The sequence below is a fragment of the Populus alba genome, chromosome 2 (genome assembly GCF_005239225.2).
Source record: "Populus alba chromosome 2, ASM523922v2, whole genome shotgun sequence".
Lineage (NCBI taxonomy): Eukaryota > Viridiplantae > Streptophyta > Magnoliopsida > Malpighiales > Salicaceae > Populus > Populus alba.
In genome coordinates, this window is record NC_133285.1 from 3,100,073 (window position 1) to 3,125,797 (window position 25,725).

At 34.6% G+C, this 25,725-nt stretch overlaps 3 protein-coding genes and 1 non-coding gene across 5 annotated transcripts; 1 reads left to right on the top strand and 3 right to left on the bottom strand.

Moving 5' to 3' along the window:
* Positions 1-510: 510 nt before the first annotated feature.
* On the bottom strand, positions 511-9,145 carry LOC118049270 (poly [ADP-ribose] polymerase 1). Its single transcript, XM_035059218.2, has 20 exons — positions 8,833-9,145; positions 8,104-8,153; positions 7,798-8,014; positions 6,599-6,785; positions 6,180-6,492; positions 5,418-5,613; positions 5,183-5,347; positions 5,023-5,083; positions 4,839-4,902; positions 4,504-4,755; positions 3,926-4,163; positions 3,726-3,838; positions 3,565-3,641; positions 3,256-3,416; positions 2,573-2,764; positions 2,333-2,441; positions 2,111-2,193; positions 1,811-1,948; positions 1,211-1,393; positions 511-824 (listed from the first exon to the last, which is right to left on the bottom strand). The coding sequence occupies exons 1-20, from the start codon at positions 8,974-8,976 to the stop codon at positions 774-776; spliced, it is 2,994 nt and encodes a 997-aa protein (XP_034915109.1). The 5' UTR covers positions 8,977-9,145; the 3' UTR covers positions 511-773.
* Positions 9,146-13,094: 3,949 nt separating this feature from the next.
* On the bottom strand, positions 13,095-16,245 carry LOC118049373 (deoxyhypusine hydroxylase). The gene is made up of 7 exons (XM_035059363.2): positions 15,933-16,245; positions 15,289-15,422; positions 14,961-15,196; positions 14,737-14,875; positions 14,314-14,440; positions 13,573-13,691; positions 13,095-13,482 (listed from the first exon to the last, which is right to left on the bottom strand). Exons 1-7 carry the CDS (start codon positions 16,096-16,098, stop codon positions 13,447-13,449), a joined length of 957 nt encoding a protein of 318 aa, XP_034915254.1. The 5' UTR covers positions 16,099-16,245; the 3' UTR covers positions 13,095-13,446.
* A 1,347-nt stretch (positions 16,246-17,592) lies between these two features.
* LOC118049422 (bet1-like SNARE 1-1) lies at positions 17,593-21,037 on the top strand. 2 transcript variants are annotated; one of them, XM_035059418.2, is made up of 6 exons: positions 17,593-17,658; positions 17,858-17,936; positions 19,641-19,791; positions 20,430-20,486; positions 20,566-20,625; positions 20,766-21,037. In XM_035059418.2, exons 2-6 carry the CDS (start codon positions 17,923-17,925, stop codon positions 20,853-20,855), a joined length of 372 nt encoding a protein of 123 aa, XP_034915309.1. In that variant the 5' UTR covers positions 17,593-17,658; positions 17,858-17,922; the 3' UTR covers positions 20,856-21,037. The 2 variants fall into 2 exon arrangements, with proteins under 2 accessions (XP_034915309.1, XP_034915311.1); XM_035059420.2 differs by having other exon boundaries at positions 20,852-21,037.
* A 700-nt stretch (positions 21,038-21,737) lies between these two features.
* Positions 21,738-21,808, bottom strand: TRNAG-GCC (transfer RNA glycine (anticodon GCC)). Its single transcript has one exon. It is a non-coding gene; the product is annotated as a tRNA-Gly (tRNA).
* Between the last annotated feature and the right edge of the window lie 3,917 nt (positions 21,809-25,725).

Sequence of the window (25,725 nt, forward strand, 5' to 3'; positions counted from 1 at the left end):
TCGTGCATGCATGTTCATATTTACATACCCTTTTGATATGTAAACACTAAACATACAGCCCCACCTTTTCTTCTATGTTAACAGAATAGATTGGGATATCTATCAACTACCTCCTCTGCTACATAAATGTGGCTGACATCACATTAAAGTGCAAGCTTCCAAATTTATAGTTCTGCTTCTCCTCCATGCTCATGTGAACAGTCGACTCTACGTTTGCATTAAAGCTTTTTCCTTCATCCAATCACTTGGTAGATGCCTTATAGAGAAGCCAAAACCGATCACAATCGCAGCAACGGACCACAAATCACATGCACCTTAAGTGCTAAGACTCGGACATAGATGGTTGAGACGGCCCCAGTCCTACTTCTAAAGTTTTTGCTATCTAAGAGTGCAATCGCAGTGCTAAATTTTAAACATGAATACCTATAGTTTTGGCCCAGGTGCTCGGATGCTTGCATCCCAGCATGGCACCCCCAAAACCCTTCATACAATGAGGGGAAAACCCATGAATAGCAAAAGAGGGCAGCCCACAAAGCATTGGATACATAATACCAATTCCCATAATCTGTACAAAAGTGTTATTATAATTAAACATTCAGACATGTTTTCATAATCCACGCTAGGGAACACCATTTACACATGCAAAATGCCAAGGTTGATAGATCTCCAGCAAGCCCCAAAATGAGATCTCATCACAGAACCCTTCTACGGTATCCAAAATGCATTTCATAGGGAGTGTGGTGATTACATCCTTGAAAGGCAAGACAACGTTCTCATCTTCTCTTGTGATGAAACCTCACCTTCAACAAGAACTGCATTTTAACCTGTCCAAGAAAACCACTATTTTAAGGACTGCTCCATATATGGGCATCGAAAAGTATAATCATATGAAAATCATCAAGTAATCGTACGAGATAATTCATCATAAGAATTCTGCCTTGAGCATTAATTATTTCAATTACTTGGCAGAACCCAGATAACCACTCTGATACAGCAGCAAAAGACTTTGATTCGATCATTTTGATCATTCCGAAAGTGGATCAAATCTTAGAATTTTAATCCATACCAAACTTCCACCAAAAAACTCTACTAATGAGATATATCATTTAATTAATTATGTATTGAAAATTGAATTTAAATTTGAAATGGTAACAGCAATGCATCAGCAGGTTTTTAAAAATTTCTACTTTGCCAGGCAGATAGAACTTACTTGAGCTGTATTGTAAACAATGTACTCGTTGTACATCAGCTCAGAGGCCTTGACTTTTGAAGACACTGGTTTGCCACAAGGTACAATGACATCATTCCTCCACTTCTCATATCCTGACTCCTCAGGTACCTTCTTGCCAAGCCCTTTTGTAGAATGCTTTCCCTCCGGTGGTTTTTCCATATACTGTGATAAATAAACTTGTGGTTCTTATTCAGAAAAGAAGGAAAAACAAATTCAAACAGAAGACTGTTTGAATATTGGGTGACTAAAGCAAGTTTCACTACTACAGAAAATCCAGTGAGGAAAAGCTGTCATTATGCAAACTAAATCAGAAATCTTACAGCAAGTGGAATGAGGGAAATTGTGCCAAACTTGCAGGCACAAGTTAGTATGTTTTGAGTAAGAACTTCATGCAACAAAAGTTACGGCCAAGTATCTCTAGAACCCCACATTCATGCCCACAACAGGATAATGGCCTTGTTTTTTAGCATGTTGAATGGGTACATGCACAATGTTAGTTACCAACTCAAACCAAACATGTGGACATGCACAGATACACACACTAACAAACCATATATACATCATGGGATGTGAACTCACCGTTGCCTTCTTCAGCTCATAGACCTCCCCTAGGGCAACTTCACTGAGAAGCATTAGTCCCACTGGATTTTTCTTATCGGTAAAGCAATACTGAGCACTCTTACTGACCAGGTCAGCAAAGTAAACCCCTTTACCAAACTGTAATGCAAAGTGTTCAATCATCAGCCTTGTAGAAGGGAGGAAGATACGATAGGCATGCATGTGAAAATCACAAATGATAATCCAAGGCCTATGAACCCAAATATGTATAAGTGTTCACATATATGCACACAATGAAAAACAAAGAGAGAGAAAGAGAACCATATAGCCAGTTGTTGGTGCTTCAGGAGGAGCTATTCTAAGTCCTTGGCTAAGTATTCCCACAAAGTTCGTCAACCGAGAACCTGTAGAGGAGCAGCTTTTTGGTTTCACTTACATATCTGATTCTGTAATCATGCTGCATTACTGCTGAATCTCCAGGTTTCCATGAACCTTGATCGAAAGCAGTTTGTATGTAGATATAATTGATTAAGAGATACTCACCATGCCATAGCAGCATTCTGTTCTTAAGCGTTTCTCTATAAGGGGCAAATCTATCAAATTCTCCTCTTCTCTCCAGCAAAAATACTTCTTCCAGTTCAAGACTCCAATCCTGATAACAACATTAAACACCAGTGATTACTTTGTTAGGATGGCGGGGAAGAAAGAAAAAAATAAGGAACAATAACTCATCACCAGCAGAGCCAGTGCTGAGGGCTTGAACATTAAAGGAGGTTAACCCACCGTATGAGTTGGTGCATGAGTTGTTAGGAGATACTTCTTAATCAACTGATAGTCCTCACTGTCATGAGGAAGTGGACATATATCACAATGGAGCTTCTTATACTTATCATCAAGGGAATCATCGCTATCCACATCAAAGCCAACTAATCTTGAAGCTATCTCAATATCCTGAAGAGCATCTAACATTTTCACCTACAGTAGAAACAAAATAGTGAACTGCATTATTCCTCATACAGGCATGGTAGACGAGATAGATATAGTCACCATTAAACTTCAGTTAATCAATAGTCATTGGAAAGCCCCTAAGGTATAATTTTCCAGTGACTTCAAATTTTATTTTCAATCTTCTGTATACAATGCATTAAGAAGAGGCAGCAAAATTTCACTTCTTTCTCTAAGTTTGGGCGAAAATAACTCGACTTTCAGAGAGGCTTAAAAGAGAAGGTTAAGATGAGAGGTGCATGGGTAAGTAATTGTGATTGAGCAGGACACTTTTTAATACAGCATATAAGAAGTCCCCACTAAGATTCAACACAGCATCAATTTGCAAGTCACAGATAAATGAGTTAGTAATTACTATGACCATAGGGAAACCAACCAATCAAATATCCACCATAAGAGAGGCACAAAAAGGCAGCTGAGTAAAAAACATCAATGATGTTATCACACTTGGCCTCCTGTACCTTTGATTTAAAATCATCTTCATCTCTGATAGCATGAGGATGGATAGAAGGGATCACAGTGAAAAATCTATTACTCGCATCGATTATCAAGCTTTCTTTGATAGAAGGATCATGTGCATTGCTACTTAATAAATTCTGGATCTCTGTCAAAGCCTCAAAACCTGGAAAAGTAAAAATTGATAAATACAGGGCTCTTGGCACAAAGAAATACGAATCAAATTTCAGAACGTCAAGGTTTTTTACAGTATCAGAAATAGATCTGCTTCAGTATCAGAAAGCAAATGAAAAGGATTTTTAATAGGTAACTACCCTTTTGGATATTATTTTTGCTCAGTTTTCCAAGAGGCATTTCTGACATGTTAATCTCGAACTCCACCATAGCAGCTCTGCAAACCACAAGATCTGGTCTTTCACACATACAATTACCCAAAGAAAAAAAAGTCAAAAGTGAAAAGGAAAGTAGTGTATACCTGTATGTTTCAACATCAAAGAGCATCTTCATCAATTCCACCAGAGGAGGAGCTAATTTGCTGTCTGCATCTCTCCTAGTTTTCTTTGTCACCTGTCTGTTTACTCCATAATCCTACAAATTTAGACATCAATAAGAACTAACAACTAAGCAGGGAGCACTAAGAAGAATAAGAGATTGCAAAACAAAATAAGCAAGTACAATATCCAATGGGAAGAATCTGCCAGGTTTCTTCAGAAAATCCTTTTTCTGTTCCCATGCTTCCCATGGATTACCAGTCTTCTCAAGGAATAAACGCTTAAATTCATGGATGGCATCTGATTTTGACATCTCTTCCAGTTTATTTCCTCCAATTTTCTCATTTCCAACTCGGCCCCATTTACGGAACACGTAACACTCTAACCCTTTGTCATCTTGTATTATCTGAAGGATGTAGAAGCTTTACACAGGAAACAGATCAAAGTTAGAAGGGAGGAAAATATCTCATAAACAAAGTAGTGAATCTAAATCAATTCTTGCATTAGCTGGTCATACCAAACTTCAAAAGTCTAATTAGCACTAGACACAATTAAATGAGCGCAGGCCATATAGTCACTATCCTTTTTCAACACAAAGCTTATTGACCCTTCAAAGCCAGTTCATCTTCAGGAATTAAGCAATAAATGTGGGCAAACTTTAAAAAAATCAATGGAGCAATATCACTCAAAACCAAGGAAAACTAAAGATATCAGCTGAAAATAAGGTTATACCACAAAAAGACAGGAGACATTATAGATAACCTGTTAACACCAGTTGATAAGTCAGACATGTTCAAAGTTGTGTTATAGATGCTTTTCCCATCCTCAAGGATGTGTCCAGTGTCTTGCATACCAGAAGCTTCATGCACAGCACTACGCCCTTTCACTTTGACAGTGACCATACTAGAAACCCCACCCGAGGCCTCAACTTTATAAGAATTAAATGGAAGCTTCTTCTGTCTTTTAAAACAGTCAACCAGGTAATCCTCCCTGACGATTGGCAATTTCATCCTCCTGTCAAGCCAAACGACACCAAGTCAACTTATGATGAATAAAGAAGACATTTAGTAAGATCAGCAAATAGAAAGCACCTTTACCTTGCTTTCCTCATATCAGAATCTTCAGAAGACATTACACCACTCACAACAAAGCAGTTTGTATCTGCAATGTAACTCATTAAGCAGAATGACTAACAAGAAATGTCTTAAATCAACAGCAAGAGTCAGTCTCTTCATAGCAGCAATAATTATTTAATTCAAAAACAAAACCATGGAGCAAAACCTTTCTTGATCTTGGCATGAAGCTGCCCACCTGCTGCCTCGATTTTTCCCTTCCATTCTTTCTGAAGAATTTGTCCAAGTATAAAATGATCATAATTAGTGCGTCAGCTACAACAATATTTGACAAATAATTTCACCAAACTATAGAATACATGCCATACCAGGGATTCCTTGGGTAACCCAGAAACAGCAACTTTTAAATCTCCCAGACTTTCACTCTTTGAAGACTGAGACTGGCTGCTGGTAGCTTGACTTCCAGAAAGGTTGTCAGATGATGGTGGAGGAAGTATCCTAACTGGTTTATTCCGCTTTTGTGATTTAAACCACTGCAAAGCAAGCAGTGAGTCAATTTACCATTAGCATAATAACTGCATGAAACAACTCACAATAGTATACCTTGATAAGGTATTGATTATCAGTTTCTTCAGGAATTTTCCACTTTCCTTTAAGACGTGCTGGTTCACGAGTTGAATATGAACATTTGCTCCATTCTGACAGGTACCCACTGCACCTATACATACCTCCAGAATAATGAAGAGAGCCAGAACACATCGGGCAGCCGCCAAGTGCTCCAAAAACCATCCCATCAGCACTATAAAGGAATTATGGCGGTAAAGATTGCATCACAATTCCATGCAAGGGGAATCCATGGTCTATAGTGATGTCATAATGACAATTACAAACTCATAATAACTCATAAATTTATTGAATATATCCATCAAGTGGTTTAACAGTCACAGTTATCATGTTAAGAACAAGCACTTCCATGTGTATTTAAATCCTAGCTTATTTATCAGGGCAATGATAATTCCATGATCATTACTAGCGGGAGAAACATTAAGAAATTAGAGTATTGCAACAAGCTAACAACTGGACTTGCACAGAAAAGTCCATGACCTTTCACCATCTGTTGAACTAACAATCATTTCAGCAGTACGTATCCCCAGGTTCAAACCCCAGCAACACCAATAAAAACCTATCCAGGGATAGTATTAATCATCTCAAAATGTTAAAAGTTTATCCCTTTTAAGTCTTAGTAACATGGAAAAACATGTGCATTAGCATTCATGATAAAACACAAAACTTGTACATGGTTGCTAATGCAGAAATCACACATTCCATAACATGCATGCCTCGAATTGTTTTAAAAGATATTACCAACGGTCTCGCAAATCAAGTTCTGATCCATTAGAAATTTGGCTATTGGCTTCCAGCATTGCACGCAACTCTACCGTTGTCACATGCTTTTTAAGGTCATCCTTTAGGGCCCACAATTCCTTGGATTGGGACTCAAGTTTGCTATCCAATTCACTATCATTCTTTGCAGATGCAGCCCTGCTAGTTGATGCATCTTCTTCGGATTTGGCAACTTTTGACTTCTGATCACCACTTATATCTTTTCTACGTTTTGCTCCAGCTTTGGAAGATGATTGTTGAAGTTCTTCATCCTCTTTTCCCTCATTTTTAATGCCTAAGAAGACAACAGCAATGAGAAAGAGACTGCATCCAGTGACATGTGTATCTATATAAACACACAGCAGTCATGACATCATAGCACAGTTAGTTCTATATTATACCAGTCTTAGCAGTAGAAGGAACCTTCTTAACCAGAGAATGAACCACCGCCTGATCTGGAGCTGCAAGGCTTTCCCATCCTGACAACTTATCCACCTGGACAGATGGGTTCAAATCCATGAAACAATTGGCATGATGCCATGCCAATCCTCTAGGTCCTTGTCCATCAGGCTTGGAGGAAATACGAACCTAGATTGATTTCATATTTTTAAAGATGAAATGTAAGCAACTTAATTAATAGTCATGTTAGCATGATCTAGTTATTAAAGAAAAGACTCAAAAGATCAAATAGTCTACCAAATTGAAGTTTTTATTATGTGAGATAGAATCAACACAATAAAAGTGAAGAAATACACAGCAAGACCTTTTCAGATCTCATGGTTTTATAAGATATTATTCTAACATCAAGAATTTGTCACATTAATAGCAACAGCTTCCTAATATGGTGGCGACTTATATGCTCTTATAACACACACATTTGTTAATTCCAGCTCCTATAGTTGGACATTATCCAAGGTAGAAGGATGACAGAACAAAAATTTGTCACGTACAACTTCCAAGTATTCAAGAAAAATATATTTAATATCCCAAAGACCCACACATCAATTGAAATTGCCCAACATTTTGTAAAAATTAAGATGGAAGGTTCTCAAGCACACAGCTATTTTAATTAATAAGTCCAATTCTTCTCAACAAGGAACAGGGAACAAAGCAACAGATAGAGAGAAATCCAGCAAGACTCTTTCTTTTTTCCTCTCTTTTTGTTTTTTTAGCCAATAAAAGCAACGTGAGGCCTCATAAGAAAGAATCAAACACCACTAGTAAAACAAGTAAAAGGTATTGCAGTACATGCTATTAAGAACTAAAGGAGGCAAATGCATTCAGATCAGCCAGCCAAAAAAACACAAGTACTGATGCAGGAACTGCAAAATAAAATGTAAGTGAACGCTCTGAAACCATCCTAAATCAAATACCTACACATCCATTATAATAATCTGGAGCCCCTTAGAATTGAAGTTCATAGAATAAAAAATCATTCATTCCAATCATACTTTGCTGTACCAGATATCAACTGATATCTGAATTTATTTGTATAAGGAGTTTTCATAGATATGTGGATTAGTTTATCAATCTTCTTCTGAAAAGAAGCAAAATCAGAAAAAGAAAATAATTTACCAAACCAGGAAACATGTAAAGCTACCTCTCCTTTCATGATCTTTTCGCTGCAACTCTTGCAAGTTGCACGTGAAGTTTGTGAACGTTCAATACCATATTCCATAGCCTTTGCAGCCTTTGCATTTGGAGGACCACTACCACTACCACCGTCATTACCACCACCACCTCCTTCCTCAACATATTTTCTAATCCTCTGCTGATCTTCCCATCGAAGTGATTCTATACCTTCAACATCATCAATGCTAATAGAAAGAAGATATAAAGAAGTTTAATCATTGCATCCATCCATATTATCTCGGAAATAATTATTACCAGCGACAAAAACGCTTACAATTTTATCTGATTTGCCTTCTTCAATATGCAACTGGCATGGTTCCACATCTATTCAGAAAACAGATGAACATCACACTTCATTCTTTTAGGTTTATATTTTGGAGCGGAAAAAAAAAGGCAAGATAAAGGATATAATTCAAAAGGGTCAACTCGGAAAGAAGAAGAAGAAAAAAAAAACAGGGAGAGAGAAAACTTACTTACATCTAAGAAATCGCAAACATCAACAACTATATGAGACCTAAAATATGTGTCTATCTTTCTTTGATTGAGTAAGAAAACCAAGAAACAGAAGTTACAACTAAAAGTTCAATCATTCTTTCCTGTAGTAGATTGTATATCGAACAGATAATAAAAATCGGGAGATAATTCCTGAGCAGATACAGTTTCAAGAATGTGACAAGACACCGGGGTCAATTACGAAGCCTGGTTCAGAGAATCGCATGCATTTTAAGGCATTAAAAAAAAAAAGTGGATACAGTAAACCAAGGTATGGAATTGCGTATCGACGGTAACTAAGCCTCAACGTATAGACCTAAGCCTCGGCAGAAAACTGAACAATGAAGTGAAGGCCGGGGGAAGCAAGCGAGACTCGTAAATTGACATTTTTTTTACCCTTTTTTTTTTTGTCAAAAGAGAGAAAGAAGAAAGAAAGCGTAGCAAAATGCAAAAAAGAAAAAGAAAAAACAGTGGGATAATGAAAGAGGGAAGAAAAGGGGGGAAAGAATACAGGCATGAAACCGTCGAATTGTTTGGCCTGGACCATTTTGCCGAGCCTGAGAATCTCTTTGTCGATGATACTTTTGCAGGTCTTGCAGGAAGAACGAGCCGACTTGGCGTACTCCGCCTTCCATGCCTTCTGAGGGTTCGCCATTGCTCTCCTATTAATCGATCAGAGTGAGTGAGTGAGTGAGTGTTTGTGTCAGTCTCTGTATTTATATATCTGGGTGTTTGGTAGAGAAGAAAAAATAGGAAAGAAAAATCTGATGGATGGTGATGATGGCATTTCTCTTGCGCGTTTTTGGGGTTTCACTTTGCTCTACTTTACCAATCCTCTTTTCTTTTATTTTCTTAAGAAAATAATTTTGTTTATTCTGATAACGATTTTTAATATATTCTCATATTTCTGATTATGTTATCTTTTTATTTATTTTTCAACCTAAAGTAATAATAGAAAATTATTTTTAATATATTTTGATGTTAAAAATACATTTTACTTAAAATAAATCAAGTATTGTTTAAGTAACGATAGGTTTTTATATTTTTAAAATCCATGTTTAATAAGTTTTTATATGTAATTATATTAAAATCCACAACGTAAATTACATATCACAATTTTAGTTAAATATTTTATAAAAACAACTACATACAATACCATGAGATAAACATGGATTTGGCATAAGATTGCCCTTTTTTTCTGGATTTATTTCATTTAAAAAGTCATAATCTATAGTTAGATATATGGGTGAAGGGGACATGAAATACATACGATGAGCTACAACAAAAGCTCTTTAACTTTAAAGTTATGCCACTCTAATGTGCGATTAAATAAAAGGATTTTATCAGTGTTTATGAATAATAAATTATAAATTAAATTATCAAATCAGAAAGATTTGATAATATCATATAGTTTTATACCGATTAAACTCACAAGTTAGAAATAAATAGACTTAAACTGCTGATATCTGCTGTGATATCATCAGATAAACATGTATTATTATAATTTAAGATTTATTTTTAATATATTTATCTGTCATGTATTGAGTAAAATACATAAAATAATAAATTATGTATTTGTCCTTGTATTTTTGAATTATTAAAAGGAGAATATTTTGATTTAAAAATTAAATTTAAAGTATAATTAATACGTGTAAATTTATTCATTTGAATAATAAGTTATTGTAAATATATATATATATATATTAAAAAAATAACAAAATAACAAGCATGACATGCTTTCAATAATATCTGAAACCAAAAGTTTGCCGCCAGGAACAGTGGCGTCATTGCTCCAAAAAATCTGATTTTTGTTTGAGATTATTATAATTTTTGTAGTTTAAAGTATTTTTTTATTTAAAATATATTAAAATAATTTTTTTATTTTTTAAAAGTTATTTTTAAAATTAAGGTATCAAAACAATATAAAAAATATATAATTTTTAATAAAAAAAATTTAAAATTAAAAAAAAAAAAAAAAACCACGATTTAAATCGATTCCCCCAACAAACTATTACTTTCCAACTCCTTTTGTGAAGTGCTTTGAATGCTTTCCATCAGGAGGGTTTTTCAGTAATGTGACCATGGCTTAAAAGTTAGACTCGGAACCGTTTGGAAAAAAAAACCAAGTGCTGGAAAAGTAAAAAACATAAATCAACAAAACCCACAGCTTACACATATCGATGTAGACAGACTACTAAAAGAAATCAATCTTGTTGGCTTTTTAATTGCTGTTTTCTTCGTGGTGAAGGACTTGAAAAGGTTGGCCTTTCTCATGCGTGTCCTTTCTCGATGCTTGTTTGGCATTGCATCAAACTTGTTTTTTAAAAAATTTTTAATTTTATTTTTTAAAATTGAGTGCAATTTTATACTTTTTAAATCGTTTTAATGTGCTGATATCAAAAATATTTTTTAAAAAATAAAAAATATTATTGGCATGCTTTTCGACACGAAAAGCTATTTGAAAAGCAATCCGCTACCACACTCTCAAAACACCCACTAAAAATATGCAAGTTGTGGGGTCTATGTCGCAGCTAAGCACACTTATTACTTTTTATTTTATTTTTTTATCTGAATGTTCTTATTTTTTTTAAAAAAATAAAACTAATTTCATTCGAGATTTGTGGTTATCCTTTTCAATAAATACATTTCTTAAAAATTAAACTTATGTTTTTATTCTTACAAAAATATAATAATATCTTAACCATTACACCAACACTTTATTAGTAATTATTACTCTTTGTTTGGAACCAATGTTAGATGCCCCTAAAAAACCAGAAGGCTAGCGTTTGATGCTGCTACAGACCAATAAAGGTATGCAAGTTGTAGACACAACCCATACCCCTCACTCATACAAATTGCTCTTTGATTTATGTTTTTTTCTTGTAAAAAGTAAAATTGCACGGTCTTAATTCTTGGTTCTGTAACGGTAAATAAAACCCGAAATGTCCTCTCTTATTTCATATCAAATCAGAATTTTAATCTTTTATTTGACAATAACGGAAGAGGAGGTTGGAGATAGAGCCATGGCTTTAATCCAGCGAGTTAGTAATACGTTTCCCAGATAAAGAACAAAAACTTGAAGAAAAACAATTACAACTTAATTTTACCTTGATTTCGTAAATCTGAACTACAGCAAGCCAAACAAGTAACAAGCTTGCCTTAAAGTTTTTTTGTATGTGGCTTAAATTCCCCTGCTTTTCTTTGCAACTGATATGACTTTAAGGATGGAAGAAATTAGGGTTTTTTGTCTTCAATTCTTCATATTTTAAATGGTTTGATACAGTCAGGTCTCATCTAAGTTTATCTAGGTTCACCAAGTTTTTTCAGGTAAAATTCTTAGCTAGTTTTTTTTAAACCCAATTCAATTGAGAGTGTAGTAGCGGGTTTATTATTATTTTTTTCTTTTTTTTTCCTTTTAAAATTATCTTAGATCATAAATTAATCAAGGTAACCTAACTTTATTAAAGGTACCATCATTTTAAAAAAAAAAATTGTTAGAAAAAAATTGATCCGAGCAAAAAGAATCGAGTGCCTGCTAATTTCAAAAACCATGCAGCAGATTGGACAAGGGGCCAACAGTGGGAGGCCAGTGAGGGTATCTCTACTTGAGGCAACTTCACTAGATGAGAGTTGTAAGATTTATTTTTTAAAATATTTTTTATTTAAAAATATATTAAAATAATATTTTTTTAAAAAAAAAATTAAATTTAATATTAACACATCAAAACAATAAAAAATATATATATATATAATTAATTTTAAACAAAAAAATTTAAATTTTATCCAACACTCATTTAAAACACAATACCAAATTGTGCTAAGAAGCTAGAGCCATATTATAAAACATCAACATTAACTTCAAACATCAACATTAACTTCATCCATGAAAACAACACACATTCTAAAATGTCCATAGCTAGATAATGGGCTTTCTTTGAAATGTCCACTGGTGCACACAAAGTTGCCAATTCAAACTTGCGCAAGGTCTAGGAAAAGCATGCACCGAGTGCTTTACATAAACACATGTCCATCATGGTACGTGCACTTACCATTGTCTTCTTCAGCTCACGGACCTCCCCAAGGCAACTTCACTTAACAATACTGAGAACCCTCATTGACAAGGTCAGCAAAGTGAAATCCTTTTGGAAACTGTACTAACACAAAGTGATCAATCATCAGCCTTGCAGAAGAGTAGCTAGGTAGATGTAATGTAGTGCTTGTGAAAACTCAAACGTAGATCTGCATCTATGAATCCACGAGTGTATGCACAGACATCACAACAAAAAAGAAAGGAAAAAAAAACAGAGAGGGGGGAGAGAGAGAGAGAGAGTCCACCCTGTTTTAGCTTCATCAAGTAACGACAGCTTAGAGATCTTATTTTCTTGCTCCTGATCAAGCTAAAGCAAGAATGAGCTGTTCTTGCTCCTCTTCTTTCACGTTTAGTTGTGCACATTTTACACATCTAGGTTCCTTTTTTGGCTCCGATTTTCTTATTCTTTCCTCGGGTAACTTGAAAAACATCGAGTTACCAACCATGACTTGATAATGTGATAACTTGCAGCAAATATCATAGTGGGTTTTGACATTTATAGGCTATCAGCATTCGGCGTGCATCAATCATAAATACAGCATGCTTTCTTCGGGGAAAAAAAAAATCTGAACTTGCCTATATGAGAAGATTTCGGGTTAAATTAAATTTTGGTTACTTGGTAATTTTGCTTGAAGTGAATAGTATTAACTGGTTAAAATCGAATGGCTATAGCACGACAGTCCTTCTCAAGATAGTGTTTTCTCTTACATTATCATGCATAAAAGAAAGCACAAGAGGTTGCAAGATGGAGATGGCTCCTGCTTGTACATAGAAGGACTAAAATAAGCAATCTTTATTTGTTACAAACTTGAACAAAATCATATTCCCACGCATCAATGTATTATATAATCCCTATATAAATAAATCAGCAAGGCCATGACCCTGAAGAGGACGAGTCTCTGTATGATCCATGACACTCTTCCCAACTTATGATCCCAAAACGACTGCCTCGCAGACGGAATCCATTGACTAGATAAAAAACAAAACTTGTACCGTGTATAAGTGGTGGAGTTTGCATGAAGAGGTGCAGTTAATTTAAGCTTGCACGAGAGGGTCTTGCATGAAGAGGTACTGCAAAGATGAGAGTAACAATCACTTCTCCTGAAAATATGTTAACAGTAAATGTAATGTATTTCTAATGTTTAATGTTCAAATGCATACCTCAAATGATTTTCCTGATCTTTCAAATTCTAGCATGCTCAGAGCAACTTCACAGCTTTGTGCAACCAGAGGCTCATGATCCTTAGAAAATTCCTCAAGAAGTGCAACACTTTGCTCATCTATGAGAGAAAAAAACAATACCTATTAGAGTAGCCAGACTGAATATAGTCTACTAGTCAAGGTTCAAAGGTCATTTGGCACGCAAACATGCAGGAAAACGAGGTGCGATGATGATTGCACAGTACATTGAGACGGAAAAAGGACCGGATTTAACTGCTACAGGAAACACCGCCCAGACCAGGACAGTTAAGAAAGGGAATTAGCAAGAGAAACACAGAATCTTCACATATTTCACAAATAAGAACACAGGTGGCTTTTTTTCCTTCTCTTTTATAGTAAAAAATCTATGTTGTGTGCAATTTCATGTTTATGTAAAATGAGCAGCAATCATCACCCGCATGTAATTGCAAGGGGTTGCTTTTGTGAGAAGCATCACAAGATTCTCCCATCTCTCTTCAAACCTCAAGCAATACGTAGATGTTGATCACTACAAGGATGTTATATCAGAGCATCATTAACTTATCCAACAAAAACGTTATTCCATGCTTTTTTTTATACCATCTACAACCATTTCAGAGATTTCAACTAGAAGAATTTTTCATCCTTTTTTGGTGGATTAGGATCGTGATCATAATAAGAAAAATCACAGGAAGACAACAAAGAGAAGATCAGATGATGTACCTGCAATGGAACCAAGAGCTTCGGCAGCCTCATGTCTGACCATTGGATGTTCATTTGCATCTCTAAGTATTCTACAAAGTGCAGCGGAAGCAACTTTGTTTTGCAATTGGCCCAAAACATAAGCAACCTGAAAAATTACAGAAAAGGTATTCAGAAAACATGAACCGGTGTTTTGCAATAAAAAAATCAAATTGAAGCTAAAGAGACATTGTAGTTCCAAATAAACTCAGAAAGGAAGAACTGAGGTGCTTTTCACTAGACGCTATCTCTACTTACCAACGCAGAACACCCACCAAATATCAGACAAGCTGAAATTTCCACTAGAATATCTACATGATTATGTACACTATCCACTTGAAAAGACAAAGTAGGACAAACCACAATTAGCATAAACATAACTAGGTTTAAGGAAGCTCAACAAACCTCATGCTTGAGCAATGCACTACTTGCAGCCAAAGAATCAACTATAGCAGAAACAGCTTCATCCCCACCGTGATTCCGAAGTGCAAAAAGAGCACCGTAGCGCTCATACATGCTTCTTTTTTCATCCAGAAGAACTCCCCTTAAAAGTTAATTGAGTTCAGTCAACAACCTAACAAAACCTAGTACGTAAGGGGAAAAAAATATCAAGTCCATAAACAAAATACCTCAGCTCATCAACAGAAGAGCAAAACGAAGCTGGTGCAGCTGGGTCAACAGACATAAAAGGTGATTTTTCTGTTACTGATGATCCATCAACATTGCTTGTAGAATTCATTTCCTCAATTCGCTTGAGAGCCAGTTCACAAGTTTCTCTAACCTCCTGAGCCGGATCATTAGTCAAACTATTCTTCAAAAAAGGAACATTACTGTCTAAGCCAATTGCACCAAGAGCTTCAGCAGCCTTAAATATAACAGCATAAACAATATGGAAATAATTAGTAACGTCAACAATATTACCAAGAAAAAAAATTCTATAACTTGATGTGAACGCACCTCATGGCGGACAATAGGATGCAAAGAAAGATCATTTAGAGCTGCTTCCAGAGCAGGGATAGCTTCAGCATCTTGCATTTGACCCAACGCAAAGGCAGCCTCGTGGGCCAGCAAATTTGAAGAATCCCTTGTTGCTGAAGAGGTTAGGAGGAAAAAAATAGTGAAAGAAAACAATTACTTAATTTACAATTTTAACTTAAAAATCAGAACTTTTATTCTCCAAAACAAAATAAACTTCATTTAGATAGAAAAACAACTGCTTAATTTACAAATTTAAATTAAAATAAAAAATTATATTCTCCAAAGATTTTTAAGCATATTAGCAAGTAAAAGCTATCAAACTCTTCTTGCCCATAATGTATCTAACCAACTTATCCATAGAGAAGAAATTCAACTTAAAAAAAAAAAAAATCAAAGACAGTTACTTTCTTTCGACGAGCGATTGCTGAACAATACATGCTCCAAAAACTCAAATTCCGTAATCATAATTTCTTTTCTAAGATAAGTCAGCAAAAAAAAAAAAAAAGAATTAAAATTTGATTCAGAAAGCCCAATCCATCAAGCGATTCATAGGACACCTTTCTCTGGCTAAGAAACCGAAAAAAATGTAAAGTTAATGACAAACAAGAGAAAGAGAGAGGAACCGTGAATGAGGGCGTTGCGGGGTCCAGGGCCTTTGAGGTTACGGAGAGAGAAGAGAGCTCTAAAGCGTTCGTGGATAGGCTGGGTCTGGTCGACCAACCGTTCACAAAGAAATTGCTCCATGTTGGACCGGGATCCTGTTGGGGTGGTTGTGTCCAGGGAACCCATGAGATTGCAGTGGTTGTGGTGGTGCTAAAAAGGCAAGGCTGCTCTGGAGTTGTTTTTGTTGCAGTGGCACAACCACGACACCCACAGAGTTGTAAGAATCTGCTGCTGCCGCTTTTGCAAGCTACTTGTAAAGAGTACGATGCACTGGTTTTTTCCCTCACCTTTGTATTAAATTATTAATAAATTTAAAGAATTTGAGTGTTTTTGAGTGAAAAACATGTAAAGTATTTTATATATATAATATATTTTTTAATGTTTGGTTTGAATATTCATATAATTATTAAGTTATCATCTTTGTGATAAGATAATGATAATAATTATGAAAGAAATAATTATAATGATAATAATAAGGATAATGATAATAATATAAAAAATAATAAAAAAAAAATGAGGATTATAGTGGTGGAAGAAACGATAATAATAATAATAATAAAGATGAGGGATAATAATAATATAGCGATGATGATGAAAAAATAATAATGATGACAATTAAAATAATTAGATAATATTATGAGTGAATTACTATTTATAATAAAATTTTATGAGTTGAAAACATTTTCTAGTAAATAAATTAAATTTGAAGGTTCATCTGTAAAATATTTTATATTAACTTATTTTTCATTAAAATATTTTATAAAAAATAAATATAAGAAAACATTTTTTAGAAAATAGATATGCAAAAATTTGAAAAATATTTTCAATAAAATATTTTACGTGAAATAAATGGGCCTTAAAAGAACTTTGGTTTCACCGTAGACCAAAACAAAAAAAAAAATTGTAAAAGTGCCACTAGTATTTTTTATTTCACTCAATTTTTTTAAATTTATATTAACTCATTTAATTTATAATCTAAATATTAAATCGGCCATACACATGGATAAGTTAATGAACTACGCTTGAATCAGATACAATATAAGCATTGCTGGGGAAAATTTCTAGTTTTTTTTTTTTTTTTTCTAAATGATATAAAATCGGAAATTTGAATTTTGGAGGGGATCTCTTCTCGAAAATTCAAATTTCCAATTTTACTGCCGTGTCCGAGTGAATTCGTTATGAACTGGGGTATTTATAAATTTCATTTTTTTTTTAATTTTTTTATATATAAATAATCTAGATTTTTTTTCCTTCAAATAACCTGTTATTCCCAGTCATAACAACACACGATGTCATGCAACTACGTGACAGCAGATTTTTTTTTATACCGGTTTTATAGGTTAAGAGTCTTCAACACATAAGAACTAAGTATTGGAGGGATCCAAATAATCAAATTAGTAATAGAGGGGTCCAACTAAATAAACTCTAATAATAGCAGTGATACATTTAACACAATTAACTCTTGATTTTTTTTTTATTACACACGGTCTTTACCCTCCCACGTGCACATTTTTTACCCTCGTAGGCAAACCTGCGGGACCCCTCCCACAAATTTTCACCGTTTTGACCATTCAATCCTTTATTTGCCCTATAAATATATAAATCCCAAAATAGTAAAATACTGCCCCTCTCTTTCTTCCCCATCCACTACCTGCCGCAGCGTAAATTCCTGTTTCCCTCCAAAAGGTAACGTTTCGTGGAGTCCTCACTCCTCTCCCTCTTCACCATCTCTTACTTTCTGTGCTATTCCTTCATTATAAGATCTTGATTCTCTCTCGCTTTCATTGATCATCAATCTCTTCTTACTCTATGAATCTCAACAGCAACTCTAACTTATAATCTGTAACCATCACAGTTAGATCTAATATTTTTTCTTTGGCTGCAGCATTTTCAAAAGCTGAGTAAGATTGTTGCTACAAGAGAAGGTACACGTTCTGTGATCTTCCAGCCATGAATTCGCGGAGGTTAGTTGGTTAGCTATTTCTACTCTATCCTCCCCGCCCCTTTTCCTCTCAAATTGATGCAATTGAACGGTATGGATGAGTGATCAAGGGAGGCTCTAGGGTTTTGTTTGCGGAGTAGCGACTCATGTTTTTTTCAAATTAAACGAACCTTTTCCTTCTTGAGCTTGTCAAAGTGGCTCATACATTGTGCCGAGTCATATTTAATTCTTGTACCAGCAGCAAGTCTGTAATGAGGAAAACAAGTGATCTCTGTCTCCTGGACTTCGATGACACATATCACAGACATTTATTTATATCAGTCCTTCCTGCTCTAATCTGTCTAGTTTTGGTGGCGAGTCTGTTCTGAATGGTTAAACATGCGATGCATCTATGCATTGGTATGTGCAAACAACCCCATACTAACTTATACCACTCTACTCTAACTTGCATCTCCTTGATGTGATCCCGTAAAGATTTTCCCAGTAAAATCACTGGAAGAGCTTAGCTGCCATAAGACACTCTTCTGATTGTTAGAATAAGGAAAAATTACAACTCAAACATCACTTTGAATAAGCACCATAGTATCTGATCTAGCACGAGGCCAGTGGCAATTTTCCAGGAGTCATTTTATTTACGTGATGCTGGCATCAACTGTAAAACTTTGTCTGATAAATTCTTGAAGATGTAACTGGTTTTTTAGGTTTTTTTTCTGGTTTCTTATTGTCTGATAGCTAGAATGTAACATAGATGCTTCATTTGTTTAAGAGTTTTGGCCTAGGATAGAAAGTCCTTTAAATATGGTATGCTATCACTAACTCTGGTCACTTGGGATCATAAATTTTACCACTCTCTGTCTCTCTAAGGTTACCCTCATCATTGGTAGCAAGAAACTGTCCACTTTTGTTCTTTCAGGTTTGCTTTACAAAACTAATTTATTCCTTCCCTTACCTAATGCCACTAGGCGTGCTGTTACAAAAAGCTCTCCAGTGTTGTCTAATACATTAAAATGTTTGGTTCTAGATAATGCATCGACTTTGTTCGTGGTAGTGATGAAAGCCTTCCTGGATTGAACTCTGATGAAACTTATGCCATGGAGAATATGTCTTGGTGTGAGATGGTTTTCCACAACATGAATTTCTATAAAGTGAGTGCATTAAAAAGTTTGGTTCTAGATAATGCATCGACTTTGTTTGTGGTAGTGATGAAAGCCTTCCTGGATTGAACTCTGATGAAACTTATGCCATGGAGAATATGTCTTGGTGTGAGATGGTTCTCCACAACATGAATTTCTATAAAGTGAGTGTGCTGATATAAAATCATTCTGTAACACGCTTTACATTGTGTGCCCCCCTATCCAACACACATGAAAACATGATAAGATATACACTGAAAATGTATTTGTTAATATTTTGTTCCACCCTTTTGCTTACCATAAGTTCTCCTTTTGATTTTGCATTGTGACAGAAGTCATTGTTCTAATATCCTCGTCAATCATGAAAAAGCTATGCATTTCTGGTGGTTCTGGTATAAGCGAAGACACTTGTTACTAGTTAAGCATGATACAATTTCTTGGAAAATTGAATATGGAGACTGAAACTTAACTTGACCTATCAACTACCCTCCTAGTTTTACTTGAGTTACTCCTAATATTACTCCTAATACTGTGTGTGCCTTTGCGGCATCAACTTGATTTTTGGCATCTTACTAGAATCCTTTTCTGCACAGGGATGTTCGTAACAATAGGGCTGCTCTTTTTGATGGCATCGAGGAGGGTGGCATCAGAGCTTCGTCCTTGTACTCCTCCCACGAGATTGATGAGCAAGATAATGAAAGAGCTTTGGAAGGGTTGGAGGATAGAGTCAGTCTGCTGAAGAGAGTGAGTTTCCCAGCTAGCAAAGTAGGCTATCAATCAATTGATAAGGGCATAGTAGTATCGTTATCTGGCTAGTTTATGCTGCTTTCTGGATGTTGAGACCTGAAAACATTAGTCTTTGTGGTTGCAAGGCTTCTTTGAATATTCCTAAATTCTTGTTTTTCTGGATTTCAGCAATCTGAATGCAAATGATGAGAGTATTGTAGTGTTGTTAGTAGGCTACTTTATGCTGCCATTTCATTGTTGAGACCTACAAACATGAGAGGGAAAATAAGTGAAAGGTTTGCCTTACCAGTTGTTGTAGCTGCAAAGCTTCTCATAATATTCCTAAATTCTTTATTTCTCAGGTTTCTCAACAATCTGAATTCAGTAGCTAGCCTTTCTTGGAAATCATCCTGTGTTTAAGGAAGAAGAGTTTATGATCTCTAAATTTCATGTTAGCATGCCATACCTATATGATGAGCTTTTTATCCAAATTTCAAATTGCTAGCCGTTGAAAGCTTACCTAGTATCCGGAATTAAAATTAAAGCTGGAAATAGTGTCCTGCTGGTAGAATTCATATAAATTCATTTGCACATGAATTACACTTCTTGCTTTAGTAAAATATCCCAACATATGTTAATGTAAGTTAGTCATGCAGCTGTCAGGAGATATAAATGAAGAGGTGGACAGCCATAATCTTATGCTAGACAGAATGGTATGGATGCTGCAGCCATGAGCTTACTTTTCTTGTTTTGTTTTCGCTGTTAAAATAATCTGTTATTGTTCGCATTTAGGGCAATGATATGGATTCTTCCAGGGGAGTGCTGTCAGGAACCATGGATCGCTTTAAGATGGTATGTAGATTACTTGATTTCCTTCTTTTGCTTCTCATAGTAATTGCAGATTCAACTCTTTTGTGTTTCTTTCTTACACATGTTTTCTTGCCAAATTCATTTAATGGCCGCGTGACTGATGGTCAGTCTGTTTTACTCAGGTATTTGAAACCAAATCAAGCCGTAGAATGCTTACACTCGTGGCGTCATTTGTGGTCATATTCCTAATTATATACTATCTCACCAGGTAATATTGCTACGATGGATTTGATACAGCCGCTGGCCTTGTGTTAGAACTGGGAACACCCCATTTTACATGTTTGTGATATACTCTCCCGGGCATGCTTTGTGTAAAGATTGTTCCATCTCGTAAAAGTGTGTTGAAATGCATGGAATGGATGTAAAGTCCTCGCACCCCTTGTTTTTGTTTTCCGTTGCATTGCCTCAGCCAGTTGCATAATCTTTTGAGGCAAGTACCAGGCCGCAAAGTTCATCCAAAGCTTCGAGCTTCGAGCTCGTTTGGAACAATTTTTGAAACGCAAACACAAATATGAAGAAATTATCGGTCTTGGCTTTGCTTAAAGCAGGTTTTCCACCTGATTGCTACCTTTTCTGAACTCCCATACCCTGCTTTCGCCCTTTTAGCCTGGGCATTGTTTAGGCCAACCAGAAGCTTTCGTTGAAGCCGGCAAAATCATGACTCACGAGCAGCTGCATCCCTCCAAAGAGCAATTAAAATGTTAGTTGGAATTGTGAGGTGTGTAATTTGGAGCCTGGTCGTTGTCCCACGGCGTTTCTGTGGAAATTCATCACAATGTCATAATCAACAAGATATGAGTGCTGGAGGTAAAACAAACGATAAGATTTTGTCTTTCCTTGTGTTGTAAAACCAGGTGGACGTATTTCAAGCAATAACTCCCAACTACTCCGCAACGATTACCGCCTCGTTTATAGATATTCAATTGGTACTCCAGTCTTCATCATCATACATCACCATCATCTTACGCCTTCAGTGGTTGAAAAATAAAAAAACGACCCGTCATTTATTTAATTCAATGTCATAAAAAATCAGCTAAGGCATGGCTACGGGGATGAAGTCATAAAAATACAATGGGAAAAGCTCAAAATTACAATGCACCAGCCGGGAATCGAACCCGGGTCTGTACCGTGGCAGGGTACTATTCTACCACTAGACCACTGGTGCGTTCTGATGAAATATTTTCCGTTTTTTTTATATATATATAAATATATGTTATACATCTGTTTTCTTATAGACCTCTAAATATACAATTTCGAATAATTTTGGACTGACCCCTTAGGAAAAAATGCAACGATTTTACCTAGATTTCTTGGTGACAGTAATTTTTGCTCCATTTAGGGGGAACATTCCGGGCATACGTTTACCTTGATAATTTGTTGATTTAAAACTTGGTACAAAATATTTTTTTATTACTAAAATAACATTGTTTTGGAGATTTTTTTAATAAAAAAAACATAACTTAAGTTAACCCATAACTCAGTTATTGAGCCAAATTAACTATAAGTCTAATAGTCCATTTTCTAAGCAAGCACGCAGCTAGTTAAAGACCAAGTCTAATATTGCATGTTTATTAGCTTGATTAAATTAATTATATATGGATCTGCGTTCTTCTTTCTTTTGCTTCCCATTTGGCTTTTTTCGCACTGAGTCTCGCCGCGCGTTGCCACTTGAATTTATCATGTTATATATATAACAAAGTCCCAATTCTTCAATTCCAATATGAATAAATAACAAGGTTTAAAGCATGCATTGGCGCTCCCAAACTGAATTTATATTGCATTCTAAATTAAACTGGGAAAATTACATGTCCTTAATGTACTAAGGTTGAAAGGAGAAATTAAAGAAAATGAAACTTAAATCTTAATAATAATGAAGTGTATTAATTAAAAGATATATACTCGTTTAGAAGATAATCCCTTGAAAAGTTGAATGGGTATTTACAAGAAATTAAATAAAATAATTATGTTACAAATAAGAGAAGAAAAAATAGAAAGAAACATAATATAAAAGAATAATTGAATTGGCAAGCAAGTACTTGTCCAAAATTAAGGAATTCTTTTGAGTGGAGGTCGTTTGTGTAGAATTAATTCAAAGAATGTTTAATTATTTTTTCAAAGTCAAATAATACTGGATTCATTTAATTAAATCCTATCTATATGTCCAATAACTATATTTTATAAAGTCATTTTTTTTCAACAATTTAATCATAAAAAACCCTCGTTGGAGAAAATGCTACTATATATATTTTTAGCAATTCTATTCCAGCTGTGGATAAGATGCATGGGTATGTTAATTTGAGACTGATTACTTACTCTAGCAAAAGACAGAAATGATCAGTTCCTATCATGATCTTATATCACGCATGCCCGTGGTTTTTTTTTTTTTATTTCATTATTTAAATATCACATGAGAACATACTTCCAAAATTAATTTGGTATAGGTACAAACCAAAAAGACACACACATATATATGGCTTCTAAACCTCATCATCTGGGTGTAATTTGGTGACTTCTGTGTTATGTATTTATATTGAGATTTTGTGATTTAATTACTCATAAAGGAACTTCATCTTCATCGGGAAGAATGAAACTCACACACAACCATGCATGTGTGAAACAAAAACCAATTGCAAACAAAATTTTAGTTGCTACAAAGTTAGAAAGGACGTTATGTAATAATTAATATATAGTCTTGAGTACATTCTAAGAAAACAAAAAATGTAGTATGAGAAATTTATATAGACTCATACTACTATATGTTTAATTTTTATCAAATAAATAGGGATGATGAGATTTGAACTATGATCGCTTGTTTATCAATGCTTTGATAACATGTCAAAAAATCATCTCAACTCAATAGTTTAAGCTGTTAAATGAGATCTCAAGACATTATTTATATTATTTTCTAATAATTACACTACCCTTTTCGACCTTGCTAGTGCGTGCACACACACACACACTAACATATTGGCCCGCGCTCCACAACATGTCAATAATATTTTTTTTAAAAAATATAAAAAAAATATGAAGAGTATAGATAATATATTAAGTGTTTTGGATTTGACAGCAACCCAACGCATCGGGTCCTGCTTGGCAATAGGGCCCAACACTAAGAAGAAAAAAATTCAACCAACCCAATCTCAAATGAAAAAAAAATTTCATCACCCAAATTTTGTATAATATAAAAAAGTCTCATCAATTTATTTTCTCTTTGCGGTGTAAAAAATAATCTAAAGAGATAAAAATTTTTTTGAAGATAACTAGGTCTAGCTGAAAGCCGCAACAAATAGCGTTGGGTGTGGTTGCCAAGACAGACTCAGCACCTGTTGGAAGCATTTTTTTGGGTTTGGTTGCTCAACCAGACCCAACAACTTTTGATACATAAAACAGAAAAGACAGCGCCCCCATGATGCTACAGTGTGGTTCACAGTGCATATACTTTATGTTTATAGTGTGGTCTATAATATAATAAATCTATGTTCACAATAAATGTACATTGTTTTTTCATGCTTTTTAAAATATAGTAAAATGTGTGTGTGTGTGTGTGGGGTGGGGGGGTCACGCCAATTATCTTATCTTTTTTCCCTGCTAAGAAATTAAAAAAATGAGTGTGTGTGTTAGGAAGCTTTCTATATATTTGAGGAGATACACTGAGTCTTTATGTTTATATTGAGCCTGCATGTGTGATGATTTCCAAACAATGATGCATATTACTTCTAACTTAAAAAAAACATAAATTAATGGCTTGTATATATGTTTATTTTATGTATAAATACCTTTTTTTTTTGGTTTTTAATAGAAGATATTTATCACTTGTATATATTACCTAATAAATCTCTCCTTTTAGCAAAAGTATTTAGCAATTCAAGTGTGATATGTAGATCTTGGAGTTTAGCTCAACTATGGAGGAAGCAAATAAAGACATGGAAACCTAACTATAATTGCCACTTGTCCTAAGTTGAACCATCGACTTTGATATTAGTTTGTTAAAGAGTTCTAAGTATTTGAGGAGAAGCATGGATTTTTATATTTTTATTCAACTTGTTCACATAAGGATTTCCATACAGTGATGAACATTATTTTCAATTTAAAAACTTAAATTGATAGATTATAGATCCTTATTATATATATAAAAAAAACCTTATTTTTTGTATTTTTTTCATCGCTAGATATATATTTATCACTTACACATGCATCCAATATATAAATGCATCATAATAAAGCAAACTATATTGAAATTTATATCTAGATTTCCTTGAATAAACACAATTTTTGCAAATAGAAATTCAGAATTATCTCGCATATCATCAATGTACTAGATAGAAAAGAACCAGCTTCAAGTGGATCATAACCATTAAAATGTATACACATTGTTTAATCTGATAACAACCATGACAAAGATGTTCAAAGTAGTAAGTATATTCCCCTTTCTTGCTAAATAAGATCAGAATTTTTAATAATAATTTAAAAAAAGTTTACACAAACCAACAAGAGGATGGAAACACAACAAAGTCACCTTAACAAAGAAAAAAGAGTAGTTGAAACATAGCAAGACATTTACCAATCCAGAGAGCAAAAGACTTGGAATTAAATTAATCATATGATGACCAGAGAGCTTCAAGAGAACTGGCTCATAAATCATAGTAAGATTCCATAAGGTTTATGCATAAGCACTGTGAACTATAGATAGACGGTGGAACACTGGGATCTTAGGGCAATTACTTGTCCTAGCAATCATTTTAGATAAGAAAATAACAACTTTGCCCCATCTCTCTAAGTGAAATAACTCCACATACACACACACACACACACACACACGAATCTAAGCATATACGAACAATACATAGCTTATTCAATTATACAGGCAGTATCTAGTCCTTGAAAGGGAAGGGGCATATTCAAGCTGATCACTAATTAAAAACCTTATTATTAAATTAAGCTAGCCCCATATATATAATTTCCTAGAGATATTTGAAACCGGATACTTCCAATCTAGAACGAGTTAATTTTCAGTAATGATCCATTAAGCTTTCATTTCTATGTTTTCTAAGATTAAAATCAACTTCACAGTATATCCACAAC